Source organism: Triplophysa dalaica, chromosome 24, assembly GCF_015846415.1.
Source record: "Triplophysa dalaica isolate WHDGS20190420 chromosome 24, ASM1584641v1, whole genome shotgun sequence".
Taxonomy (NCBI): domain Eukaryota; kingdom Metazoa; phylum Chordata; class Actinopteri; order Cypriniformes; family Nemacheilidae; genus Triplophysa; species Triplophysa dalaica.
This window is the reverse complement of record NC_079565.1, coordinates 9,602,965-9,617,199: the sequence shown is the minus strand read 5'-3', so window position 1 is coordinate 9,617,199 and position 14,235 is coordinate 9,602,965. Positions and strand designations below refer to the sequence as shown.

General features: G+C 36.7%; 1 protein-coding gene and 1 long non-coding RNA gene across 3 annotated transcripts in view; one reads left to right on the top strand and one right to left on the bottom strand.

The window, feature by feature from the left end:
- cib2 (calcium and integrin binding family member 2) overlaps positions 1–14,235 on the top strand; it is a 26,943-nt gene extending 12,708 nt beyond the window's left edge. For both annotated transcript variants that reach the window (XM_056739913.1, XM_056739912.1), the window contains exons 3-6: positions 8,296–8,407; positions 11,551–11,698; positions 11,883–12,078; positions 13,399–14,235. In XM_056739913.1, coding sequence (XP_056595891.1) covers positions 8,339–8,407; positions 11,551–11,698; positions 11,883–12,078; positions 13,399–13,420 — 435 coding nt within the window. In that variant the 5' untranslated portion in view covers positions 8,296–8,338 and the 3' untranslated portion in view covers positions 13,421–14,235. The remainder of the gene's footprint in view (positions 1–8,295; positions 8,408–11,550; positions 11,699–11,882; positions 12,079–13,398) is intronic.
- On the bottom strand, positions 1,408–3,372 carry LOC130414166 (uncharacterized). Its single transcript, XR_008905583.1, has 4 exons — positions 3,140–3,372; positions 2,065–2,234; positions 1,703–1,833; positions 1,408–1,540 (listed from the first exon to the last, which is right to left on the bottom strand). It is a non-coding gene; the product is annotated as an uncharacterized LOC130414166 (long non-coding RNA).

Genomic DNA, 14,235 nt, shown 5'->3' with positions numbered 1-14,235 from the left:
ATGTTTTACTTTCGATACACAATGCTGCCTATAACAAGACCCCTCTTATTTTAAAATGTAAGTTGCAAACAAATAAAATAAAATAATGTTAATGTTATACAAAAAACATTCCACACCACAGCAACAAGGGATTTTCCAGAGCAATCCCTGACTGTTGTTTGGCAACCAGACTATCTTTGAGTTCTTACTTTTTGCTTCAGTGGTCCTGTAAACACAAATAGGCTCAGTCACGGATATTGACTCGGCTATATTTTACAGCTCCGCCTCAACAGGCCAGCCATTAGTTATAGCTACTAAAATCCAACCACTTCTCCTGTTACTATGCTTTTTCACTCTTTTTGTCCTACTTGTGTTTTCCTTGATTTAAAAATATATATATAATATTTACATTTCTATTTCAAAATATACGTGCTCCTATGCTTGAATGTTCTCATGCTGCGAACAGGTCTCTTTCACTCCTACGTTGATTTCTATGCATGCTAACAAGAGTCAAGCATTATCAGTCCCATGCAGAGTTTATGTTTGTTATTTGACCTGTTGTCCGTTCGCTTTATGCATAAGGTATAAATTAAACAAATAGCTTGTTTTCTTTTCTAATTGGATTGGCGTTATTGCTCTCAGGTTTCAGGATATGCTGTTAATGTCGCTGCCGTTTGAAGATCGAGTGACTACTTTAAGAAATTAAATGCAGATACACGAGAAAGAGGCACAGGGTCGGGTTGCAGTCAAACGACCCAATTACGGTAATACATGGGCTCAACGGCGAGCTCTGATTGGCTGAGCTGTAGCTATAGTGTACTTCCCCCCCATTCTGACTCATGGGCAGGACGTTTCCAGAGTCAAGGGTTACATTTTGTATTAGTTTGTTGTCACATGTCTGTTTTGGGAATTCTGTAGGTATCTTCCTATGACAGTTTCCTCCTAGATTATGGCTCGATTTGTTTATTTCATTTTTTTTAAAGAATTTGAATAAGATTAGAATTTTAGTGTTGTTGGCATAGCATTCATGCATTCATAAATATAAGTATACACTGTAAAAAAAATCCTGTAAAATTTACAGTAAACTACTGGCAGCAGGGTTGCCAGCCAGATACTGTAAATTCTACAGCTACAGTTCTGTAATTTAATTTACAGCCATTTTCTGTAATTACATAATACAGGAAAAAAACTGTAATTTTGAATAGAAACAGTATAATGCTGTATTTTTTACAGCCAATTGCTTGATTTTAATTTACTTTATTTAGAAGAAATACATAATCACTGTATATCCAGTATGTTTTGCATACTGGATTTACACTGTTTATTTATGTTTTAATTGATACAAAAATAAATTACAGACAAATTTTGTACCTTGTTGTACATGAAATATTTTTATTCAGTTACAACTTCATAGTTGCCAACATGGCTCTTTAAACAAGGAATGTTTAAACAATACCTTAACCAACATATCCATCATGTAACAATATCGCATAACAAAGCCCAAGTGAGTCTGTAAAACGTTCCACATCTTGATCCATCAGAGCACAACAAGTAGCTGGAACTATGGAAAAGAAAAAAGAGAATAATTTTAGATATTTATACTCAGAGGAAAAACAGAGGACAACATATACAGTCAGAGACAGAGAATAATACAATGATGAGATCTGTGTGTGTGTGTGTGTGTGTGTGTGTGTGTGTATGTGCGTTCGTACGTGCTTCTTACTTTTCATCGATTTCACTGAAAATTCATCATTGTGTTTAGAAGAGCGGCAACATGTGGTTTCACTGCAACCTGTTTCTTCTGTATGCTGGCATTTTAGATGACGCTTCTTGTTCCACTCTCTGGATTAATATCTACAAAGAGTCAGGAAAAACAAAATGTTATATATTAAATATACAAAATATATTATATTAAAACACATGAATTAAATGATCAGCTTGCTAGTGTTAAATAGGGCAGACTTCTAAATAATTTGCACTAAAAAAATCCATCTCTCGTTGAGAAATATTGTTTTAAAGTTCTAAACAGGTATATAACATTAACATATCTATAAAATGCAGGTAAGGAAGTGGTTCAACTAATACCTTTCTGTGGACTCCAAGATAGACGCTGCCCCATCCTGGTACTGAAGATTGAATATTTAACATGCTATGATCAGAGTGGCAAGGCCAGACATGAAGCTGTGCTGAGCACCGTCACACACAACCTAACCTTCAGTAGTCAGCATCCAGTGGCCTGCATGGCAAAGTGTGTCCTAAAACAAACAATTATACATGTGACAATAGTTAATAGATACAATACAATTTTATCTTTAAGCTTTTCACATTTAAACTACATTTAAGTATAAGTGACTCTACAAACAAACTCTAAGCAAATTACACAGAGTAACTTACACTTAAAACCGTACTTATACAGAAATGTAAGCCATTTCTAAGGGATGTAAGGGATGTCACGATCAACAAATTGTCACACTGTTATTTGTAACGGGCTGTCTCACTCCCACCATCCAACGGTCCTATTTGGGAGACAGTCCTGCTCTAACGATAAGGGTGTCGCTAACGTCTTTTGCTCAAGCTCTCATCTGGCCTCCGTTACATAAACTGAATATCTATGGTTACGTACATTAATCACTTTACCGGGCTATCCTCCGTGAACATCGATTTACCTCAAGCTTTGGTGACTCGTTTTAATTTGGGCGCTCGGTTTAACGGATAACTGCATTTGCAAATTTGAATTACACCACAAAATAATCACGACCGAGTGTGGTATTCAATAGTAAATTCCCGTGAATCCCAACAGTCGAAGCATGTAACATTTACCGTGTCTACGGCGGGCGCGATGTTCAATATTAAACAAACAACCGTCAATGTACTAATACAATGAACCGTAGCTCGTCACATACCGCCTTCGCACCTGCTGTGTACGAAAACTCGAAATAACGTGAACAACTTCTGTCCTCAGGTGCTATAGCGACGGAGAATGTTTGAAATCTTACCGCGACGGCGCTGATGAAACCCCGCGCAAGACTCCTTCGGTCCCCGCGGATGGAGGTTGAATCCGGGGTTACCAATATGAAACGCGACTGTAGATACTTCTATATAATGTTACCAGTATGATAGTTAACAAATATGGAGAAAATAAACGTAATAAATCACTTACCCCAGGTGTGAATCACTCATTTTGCGCACTTCACCAATCTCGACTGTTGAAGATAATCCCGCCATTGTAGATTTGAAATTTACAGCATTATTCTGTACATTTGAGTTAATCCGTCACGTGACCCCACAATGCCTTGCACTTTACAGCAATATTCTGTATTATTTAAAATACAGTCAGCTTCTGTAAAATAACGCTGTAGTTTTTACAGCAATTCGTTACAGTGTATTGAATTAAGCTTGACAGATCGGCCGGCTACACCTCATGATGCGTTTCCAGGTGTGTGAGCTTTTAAGGGATGGTTGGGTGTGATTCGGGGCGTTATGCTGCGTTATGTAGAGAGGATTTACTGCATGTCTGTTTGAGTTCTTGGTTATGGACGCGATGACGGTTAAATGAGATTTTATTGCGACTGTGATGGACGTTTTTGTGGATGCTCTTCTATAACACAGGCTTGACATTTCTTTGAAAAAAGAGAGTTCATACAGTACAGGCAAAACTCCCTATTACTGTATGCCACAGTATTTCTGTGAGGTCTGAGGTCGATAAGTACGCAGGTGTGCCAATTGGTCATTATTGGCATGCAAGTGTTATGTGTGAGCCAAAGAAGCGTAATGTTATTTTGATTTAGTAGCTTAAGAAATGGTGAAGTGTGGGTGCCAAATTATCTCTTATATGCGTTCCGTTTGCTCACAAGTAAATTGTAATGAAGGCACATGACTCGGCTGCACTGCAAAGTGCAACCTTTTGTGCATTATGTAGAACTGAATTGAGAATGCCATATGATTTCTGGAATTAGATAGATGTCGCTCAGAGACTTCAGGAGTTAAAAGTTGAGGATAAGTCTTTAAAAGGACCTTTTCAGATCATCACAATTGTTTGTGACGCTATGGGTTCTCAATGTAAATCATATAAATTTATTTTTTTAACTCTATCTATCATATGTGGTATCATGTAACTATCGTATGTGAGTCTCAAGTGCACCATTTTGGCATTTATCGTACATAAAATATCTTATTTAGGCTGCAATTCGTTATATGGCCATGTCAAAGTCCCTTTAAAATCATGTTTTTTTATGATCATGAACATTTTTCATAACGCTCATAATATGTCCAACATATTCAAGTTATTTATCAAATGAAAGCTCTTATTCTACAGAACATTGATCTCCAGTTGGATTTATTGATTTTTATAAGACAGATCGAATGCAAGTCAAATGATATATGTAATATATATACATATTGTAAACAAACAACGCATCCATCGAATATCAAAGCTAATATCTGCATTCAACCAGTACACTTACCCCCCAAATGCTACATAATCTTTTTGTAAGGTTTTTTCTACAAAATAAGTAAATTTCTACCTTTTTTGTGGTTTTAAATATGCGCTTCCAATATCTCCGTGTCAACATCTCTTCAAATCAACATGCTGCATCAGCAACGTGACAACAGCTTGGATAGTTAAAAATTCAGTAAAATATTTGAACCTCTGTCTATCCACATGAGATACATATTAAACAGAAGCTTAGACTCCTATGTAGGCGAATTAGAGGCTGAGATATGGCAATGCGCAACAGGGAGGCGGACCAAAACACCACGAGCAAACTCAATACCAAGTTTCGCTTGTTACATGCAATTTTAAGACGTTTACTGTAAAATTACACACATATATGACATTTTTTATACCACTGTATATAGTTATGGGGTCTGTTTAATATTGTGTATGCCAAATACAGGCGGAAGTTATGTAAAAAGGACACTTGAGTTGCTTTAGAATATTAATTGAATACCACATGATAGAAAAAAAACATTTTCCTTTATCGGTTGAGACCTGTTGGAATCAAGAACAATTGTCTAGTGGTTTCTGGGCCCCTCAGACTCAGAGAAATAGACGTTCAATAACAGACTGTAGGAAGAAAAAAGCGCCATATCTTTTTCATAGGACTTGACAACACATACAATAACCTTTATCACTTTCAGCAGTGTTTTATGAAATTTGGAGGAATATGACACCAAATTTTGTATCCATGCCACTGCATGCGGATATGGTTTGCATTTAAAATTGGGAATGCCAAATTCAGGCGGAAATCCAAAAAATGCCGTTGATATAACTTTTGCTTTATAGACGGAAGAACACCTTTCTTACAGTGTGATGGACCTTTTGAATTTTAATTCACTGCATTCCACTTCAGTGATTAACAACAAAAATTAAAATTGGCACCTTGTGTTACTTGGGTTGCCAGTTCCTGGTTTATATTACCCTTCCTGTTTAATTTGGCAAAATCCCATCGCTTGTTTGTGAGCAACTGTAATGAAAGGCCTTAGTTATCATAATGAAACCCATCCTACTGCTTTAAAGTCCCCTGGTGACTCAACGCGGGTCATGGACTTTCCTGTGACAGTGAATAAGCCTCTCTGTTGCACGTGGGTGTCACACATTCAGACAGCTGCTTGCTTTTAACAGAATGTTTCTTGGCTTGAAAGCATATCAAGTGACCTGACTAACACACATAACCTGCGTGCTGACAAGCGGTCGCCCCTCTAAACTGGATTTGCAATGGGGAGGAAAATTCATTTTTGTATTAACAGGGCTTTCACACAACGCAAAGGGGTTTATAACATGTTTAATGCATTTGTTTCTAATGGCCATTATTGGCTCTGCAATGATGCGATGAAGGCCTTTATCTTCCATCCCCAGAGCGCTTTGTCACTTTCTGCATCCATTACCCCACTAAAGCCCGTACGCCGCATGCTGTAATGCATCAGGATGCTTATAGAAAGCTGTGTTGCGTTCCAGATGTGCAATGAATAAGACTGCATTTATGGAAAAGGATGGGTGCTTTTGGATGATTTTTACTACCATCATTTTTATAGGTATATCATGGTTAAAATAGGGTTACTGCTGTTAAACCATGGTTAATTGGTTTATTTGTTTAAACGTTATTGCAATGTTGTGAAGGTGTTTCTAGGGTTTTCAAGCTGCCATCCAAACCATACAATTTTATTGACTATTTTTCATAATGTTGTGTTTCATATTTGTCTCTTATTTATTTGTCTTCATTGGTCAAATAAAAAATTAGGCAATTGTTCACAGTCAGTAAAAGTATATCTTAATCTGAATAGTATTTGCCTGATAACTTGCATATTCAAGAAGCCTAGTGTTTGGAAATTAAGATCTCTTCTGAAACTTTGTGAGAGGCACATATGAGATTAATGTATGAAAAGCAGAAAAAGTCGTCATTTGGTTTGCTTATATTTTATTTAATGTTTTTGTAGGAAAAGAACGTTTAAGAAAGTAAGTTTTTCTGAACTAGAGTTATTATAGTTTTATTTTTGTTTAATTGCAATTTTATTAATGTTTGGAATTTTTGGTTTTCATGTTAATTGTAGTGTATTTTTTACACTACAGTGCTTTTATTATTTGTCTAGCTTTTATATCGCTACAGTATACTGTTGATTTATTTATATTTATATTTCAGTTTTGGTTTAGTTTTTATTTTCACTTCTAATTTTCATATATTTTAAATTTTTCAAAAAGGTTAATATTCAGGCCTGTATTTTATTCATTTGTAATCAACAAAACTGTTTGAATAGTTTTAGTTAACTCTAATAACCTTTTTTACAACAGATGAGTGGAAATACTCATTAGTGTTTTCTTTTTTAATTCATTTCAAAGAATAAGACGTAATGCTTTCCCTTAGCAAGCACCACTTGATATATCTGCCCATCTTGGTTCAAGATTCTCAAACATCTAGAGCCTTGATTTGCATAGCAACTGTAACACCTACTCCCGACCTGGCTCTCCGTAATGTTATTTTTCATTTCAATAATGTCGTGCTGTCATCCGGTGTTCTGTAAGTGGTTCCGGCTCTTATGTAAGACGCGCTAAACCGTTTTGATTAATGTGGATGAATTGTCCCACTGCAATGACACTGAGATTGGTTTTGATAACAGGTCCACTGGAGCACGGGAAACAAAATGAACAATCACCGGCAAACCTAATGGAGTCTTATACTTTATCACCTACATAAAACACTCTGTTTCTCGTGTTTGCAGCGCACACTGGCGCAATCCTCTACACTGCTATACAAGGTTAGAGAAGGGTTATCGGCAATCATTATGGATTGGCTTGTATTTCCTTGCATCCTGATTGGATGCCTGTGGTGCAACATGAGATTTCTCTCTAACAGCAGAAACACGAGACAACCTTTCTTTCTTACTTTCTTTCTTCTCACAGTCACATAAACTGTCATTTCATCCCATCCTCTTCCGTGTCCCTACAGCCCTGGATTTTACTGAACATCTGCTATCTCATCTCTGGGTGTTTTTTTTCTCTTGCTGCACTGTTACAGTGTCCGCTTCCTTGTGTCTAGTTGCCATGCTCAGAATGAGTCATCAATTCACCGCTGGCTGGACACAGTCCAGCTCTCTCGGTGCAGAACAGATAGACAAAATGGCATTGTGAAATCTGCATGGTTATAGCTAGCAGCACTACTTCCCTTAATACCGAGTGGTTGGTGGTTTCAATTTTTGAGAGTCTCAGTTTTTCTCTGTCTTATCAGCTAAAGTGTAAAACACTGGCGGTGTACTGTAATAATTTGTATTAAAAAACAAATAAACAATAAATTGTTTGTCAGGTTTTTTGTTTGTTTGTGTTTTGCTTCGTGCATTAACAAACTAATAATCAATAAATGCCTTGTCAGCTTTGTTATATTTTCTTTTTTATATGTAAGATTTCCTGTTTTGTGTTGTTGCCTTTTGATGTTTTTTATTTTGTTTTGCATAATAAAAAGAAAAATTGGGTTGCCCGGTTTGGTTTTGTTTCTTTATTGCAACAACCTGTTTTCTTTTGTCACATCCTGTTTTGTTGTTTGTTTTGCATTAGCAAATAAAACAATAAACAAGTTGTCTGTTTTGCTGTATTTTCTTATTAAATAAGTTCTAACAGTCGAGCCTCATGCTGTCTTGTTTCCTTTTTCTTAGTAAATAAGCCGATTCACATTCACACAGAGATTGGTCTACTTTTTTACATTTCAAATGGTCCTTTTTGTTGTACTCTCATTTTTCATAAGTTGTGAATAAAATGAATGAGGTCTGATTGAAAGGACGTGTCGAGAGCAACCGCAGTTAACACATCTGCATTTCTCTGCATTGCAGTTTGCATGGACGATACCACGAGCTGGCTCCACATTTGGTTCCCATGGACTACACCAACGACCCCGATGTTAAAGTCCCTTTAGCTCTCATAGTCAACATGCCAGAACTAAAGGTAATGCTTTACCTTATTATTTTCGTTTTTTACATTCTCTTTCTTGTTAAAGCAACAGGATGCTTGTGCAATGACCTTCACTGCACTTTTAGTTTGATATCAAATATAATAGAGCGAAAAAGTTTTTATAGAGCAAAATGGGTTTTTAATGGGGGATTATATGATATGGCACAACCAATGGGGGCAAGACATATTATTATATCACTATGCTTATGAAAGTTAACGCCCCATGAGACATTGCCATTTCATCATTTATTGTGTTGCATACTTTTAATCCCCAAGCAAGTTAGAGGGGAACAATACAATCATATTTGAATATAAAAACTTCACCTCACAATACAATTACATATTATTTTATGCATTTGCCAGATACTTTAAAACAAATCAACTTGCATTCAAAATATATATTTTCTCTTTCTAGTTTATGCATTCCTTGGGAATCTGATGTCAACATTGTTAGAGCCGTGCGTCACTGTTTGAGCTATATATTTTAGTCTTTACACTATATATTAGCTTTATTTAATACACTTGCTGTTAATTCTTTCAACTGTTTGTCTGTAAGTAATTTATAGATAAGTATACTGGTAGACATAGCTGAAAGTTAAAACAGAAGGCGTGAAAGAAATGATCTACACATGTAAAGTATGGCCAAGGTTGCATGTTCTTTTAAGCATAGATCATTTTGTGCAGTTTGCTGATGTTGATACTATATATATTCATAACAAAATGAACAGAGGTGCAGAAATATTTCCTGTCCCTGTTAAAACAACAGAATGCTTGTGCAGTGACTCTCACTACACTTGTAGTTTGATATCAAATATAATAGGCACTTGTTTTTATAGGTCGGAATTGGTTTTTAATGGGTGCTGTGGCTATCCAAAGAGAGCATTAATCCAATGAGGGTATTAGTTGGTATATTATGCTACCATTAAAGTCATAATGATGTCACTACATAGAGGAAGCAGTTTATTAGTTCCATTTCTCATCTGGTCACGGCAAAGCTGTTTTAGATGATTCATCAAATGTCTTTATCAAGTATATTTCTGCAGGCCATTTATGCCTATACATCTCTGTTCCACAATATTTATTGTGATGTCATCGCAACATATCTCTGACACTTCTCTGTAAAAGAATCTCCGTATCTATCATCATGGCCATATCGCAGATCCGATCTCACCTTTCCCCAATAATTGTAAGCCAACCCTTATCCAGCCTGAATTTGTTTGATGTTACAGTTTCAAGATGAGCATTGTTACGCTTGGGTGCCAGAGATATCATTTCTCCATTCCTAAAGACTTCACATGGGCAGAGGAGCTATAAACCCCCCTCTCAGAGGTGGATGGTGCTGATGGAGAGCAGTCATGTTGGGATTGATGAGGCCATGACAGCTTCCAGTTTTCAAATGTCCTCTCAACCTTCATAAACATAAATCTCCGTCTACTTCCCCCCCAAGCCTGTCTGATAATTAGCCTTTATGTGCAAAAGTGAAGTAATTCACAGCGCCTCAGACTACCAGAGGCCTGTTTACCTGTTTAGACCTGCCAATAATGACACCTCAGTATCTTGTCCTTTTACAAGAATCAACTATATAGGACAAAATAGAATATGGAACAGAAAAGAAAAGAACAGATTTTAATAGAATAATGAATGGAATGGAATAGAATAGAATATGGAACAGAACAGAATAGTAAATGAAACGGAACAAAACGGAACAGAATTGAATATGGAATGTAATGGAATATGAAATTTAATAGAATATGAAATGGAATAGAACAAAAGAGAACAGAACAGAAAAGAGTAGAATATAGAATAGAGTAGAATAGGATGGAACAATCCTCTTCAATTGGCGTACCGCGGTCCGGATCTGGACCTTTGCTTCTTTCCATCCGGACCCCGAGACATGGCCTAATAAACCATTTAAAACTTTTGACTATTAAAGTTGTTTAGCCTAAATTGAGCCGTGCCTCTTCACAACGGAGAATCCCATCACACACGCTCTCAGGAACATTTATGTTATTGATATTTTGCCGCTATATCCTCTAATATCTTTATCTAGCGCCAAACAAACTTTATTTTATCCCTTTCTGCTCGGTCGCGTTGCTTCTCTGCCGCCAAATACACACTGCATGAAGAGCAGCAAACAAATGCTTGTTTTAATAAAAGTACTGAAGACACGCAGAGCAGGTAAATGTTAAAACATTGAAAAACATTAATTTCAAGCCTAATGTGGATATACAAATATAAAATAAATGGCCTGATAAAAGATCATATCTTTTAATATACAGTATATCCAACTTGGCTAAATTGATTACATATTTATTTATTTTCAAAAAACATATTGTCCGGACCTCCGTTTGGAAGAAAATATAAAGACCGGACCTCTTGAAACTTTAATTGAATACCCCTGGAATAGAATACTGAATTGAATATTGAGTTGAGTAGAGTTGTAGAATAGAAGGCATTATTGTAACTAACAACACAATAGCATCATAGCATACATAGGTTTTTGTTTGTGCAAACACTCAAATTGTCTTTATATATAAAACATTTGTTTTAGTGACTTTTTTCAAACAGATCTGAAATCTCAGGCTTGCCCCTTTATTGCTTTGTTCATGCAACAGTACTGTTTCTAGAGCTGTCGAGTCAGCTGTTGTAGGGCATAACAATTATTTTAGGCCAGAGGCAGTAAGAAATATATGGGCGTGAGTTTGGGTAGTCAGCCTTTCTTCATTTTCGACATGACTCGCTCAGCAAAACCAAATCTGCGGCATGCATGCTTGTGTACAGCCACCAGGTTTCACCAATGGTTTGCATACAAAAGTACCATGTGGAATATTTACCACTACCATATTCAAATACTAAATTAGTGCAAATTCTTTGTACACTAAATAATGCTATTTTTATGTATCTTTATTTTTTATGTATTTTCTATTTTTTTTATTTAATTTAGGATATTATATGACATTTTTCTTTACTGTTTGTTGGTGACTCAATAATCTTTTTCAATCTATTTAAAAAAAATCTTTATATTAAAAGAATTCCGATTTCACAAACTGTAAATTGTTGTGGGCCCCAACGTACCAGCTACAATTTCTGGGTGTGTTACTTTATATATTCTAAAACAATCTATTTCTGTTTTCCAGGAGAACCCTTTCAGAAATCGGATTGTGGAATCGTTCTCCGAGGACGGCCAGGGGAACCTCAGCTTCAATGATTTTGTGGACATGTTTTCGGTTCTCAGCGAAATGGCCCCCAGAGAACTAAAGGCCATTTACGCTTTCAAAATATACGGTAACAGTCATTTTTCATTGCCTCACGTCCTGTCCACAAAAATCAAATAATATAAACAAAGTTTTACAATCTGTCTATCACAAACTACGGCCTTACAGTTAATAATAAACATTTATAAGCAACTTTCATAAACAGGACAGTAAACTCGTAACAAGTTTTTGTTGTCAACTCTCTTGTTTTTTAGACTTTAATGTGGATAATTACATCTGCAAGGAGGACTTAGAAAAAACTTTAAACAGGCTAACAAAGGAGGAGTTGACACCAGAGGAGGTTGTTCTGGTGTGTGAGAAGGCCATCGAGGAGGCCGACCTGGATGGAGATAACAAACTCTCCTTCGCTGACTTTGAGAACATGATTTCCAGGGCTCCTGACTTTTTAAGGTTAGAATATTGGGTCGCTGTAGTAAAGCGATTTGTTTTTTTAATGAATGCTGATCTGAGTTCAGTTTTGCGGTCGCATTATTGTAAATGGTCGTTTGAGGTTCACTTTTTGGCAGGAGTTGGGAAAGCGAATGTGATTGGCTGTAACTTCACAGCTGTTTATAGGTCCACTGATAAAATAAAGGTAGTACTTCAACAGAAATTGATTGAAGTTTGACAAATGTATGACACTAAAACACTAAATATGGGTAGCAGTAGTGGACTTGATATTACACAAACATTAAATTGAATCGTGCCTTGATTGCTTTCCCATCACTGCCTGAAAGACCAAACCTGTGACTCAGCATTCGAGCACATTAAGAAGATGTTGTAGCTGTAAATCAGAGCTCACAGGCACATTCATTATGGGCTTTAAGGATAAATGTAATTTATAAATTGTGAGCGCTACAAGAAACAGTTTTTATGTTGTTTTTAATCTTGTTTCAACTTGTTTTAATCTGTTGTTCTCTGAAAGATTTATCCGCTGTACCGCTGCATATTGATCGAATGTCGTACACATTAATTGAAAGGAGATTAAAGTAGGGTAAAACTTCGTTTTTTGGAGAATGATGCGGCACTTTCCTCGAGTGAAACATGCACAGGTGGTAAACGTCTGATGTTCGAAGATCTGTGACAAGATGAACTCGATGAACCAAATTCTTTCTGCTATTCCGCTGATAGATTCATAGAAGTTTAATGTTAACATCACTTCTGATTTTATGATCTAAATGCCATCAAAAGCCATCTGCTCCTTCTTTTCGAACACTTTTTAATATATCTTTATGCTTGGTTTTCATTCTCATGCTGAGACAGTTCAGCGAGACTCCACAACGACTCCAGTAGGGTTGAGGCTATAAAACCTATCCTTGGATCTATTGACAAAAAATCCATTATAATATACATAACTATGTCTTCATAGACGTACAACGACCTTAATAATGAAGTGTCATGTTTTTTTTTACCTTAGAATTAGTCATTTCTATCTACATACGCCGCGGGTCCCCTTACATGGAATTCACCATGTTGTTTCTACAGTAGCCCTAAATGGACAAACTGCTCTACAGAGCGCATTTCGTAAATATGTTATGTCCTTCGGCAAAGAAGCAAATCGTGACGACATCTTAGTTCTGTGTCATCTACTGTAGTGCTTCGAAAGGAAGGGGTGGAGTGAGCCGTTGGTTGCAATTCGCAACCTCACCACTAGATGTCACAATATTTCTTAAACAAATATATGTGCTTATATTTCAAATCTAATTCACGTATCCTCTTTTTCTATCACAGCACCTTCCATATACGAATCTAAATGGAAGATACTGTCGGCGAGGTCGATAACCACAAACTGAATAGATGGATCCACATTAAAGGATTTATAGCCTATCTACAATTGTTTTCCTTGCGTTGTTGAAACCGGAAGCACACTTGATTGGATTACCGTCAAATGCATGGCTGTTTTATCACCAGTGGAAAACTTTAAACGTTGGTTCAGAAATCCTGACACTTTCTCAGAGAGAGGATGTGGCGGAACGGCGAGGCCTTTTCCAGGTTCGACCCGCTTTTGGATTAAAACTACGGAGCATAAAATCGCTTATATGGGCTTCTACAAATGTTCTTCTCAGTCTGTGGCACATCGGACACAACTTCGAATGACTCGTGTTTGGGATGCAGGAGATCACAGGACATTGTTTATCCAGGAATGGATGGAGGACAAACCAGAGAGTGAGAGAGGGCTACAAGCACAGCACTGGCATTACCGTAAACAAGTGTTTTTTACAGCTATGCAATCTTTATCCATCGAGTGCATGAATTAGATTATGTTCCCCACCTTTGTGTCCTCGTAACAACAGCTTTGCCATTTCAACCTCTTTAAGTATGCTTATCGAACTGGAGCATGACGACAATCATATCTAAATGTTCTCCAGTTGAATGAAGGGCTCCGTTATCTTTCTCTTGTCGTCTTATATGTATTTGTTTTGTCCGCAGATCCCTTGTGTTCCCTGTCCGAACTTGAGGTATTAGCGTCAAACTGTCTCTTAACTCTGACTTTTTTTCAGTATTTGATGTGATAGAGGGCATTTGACTTAACTTTTAATAAAAGTTTTCTGTTGATTGTTCACTGCA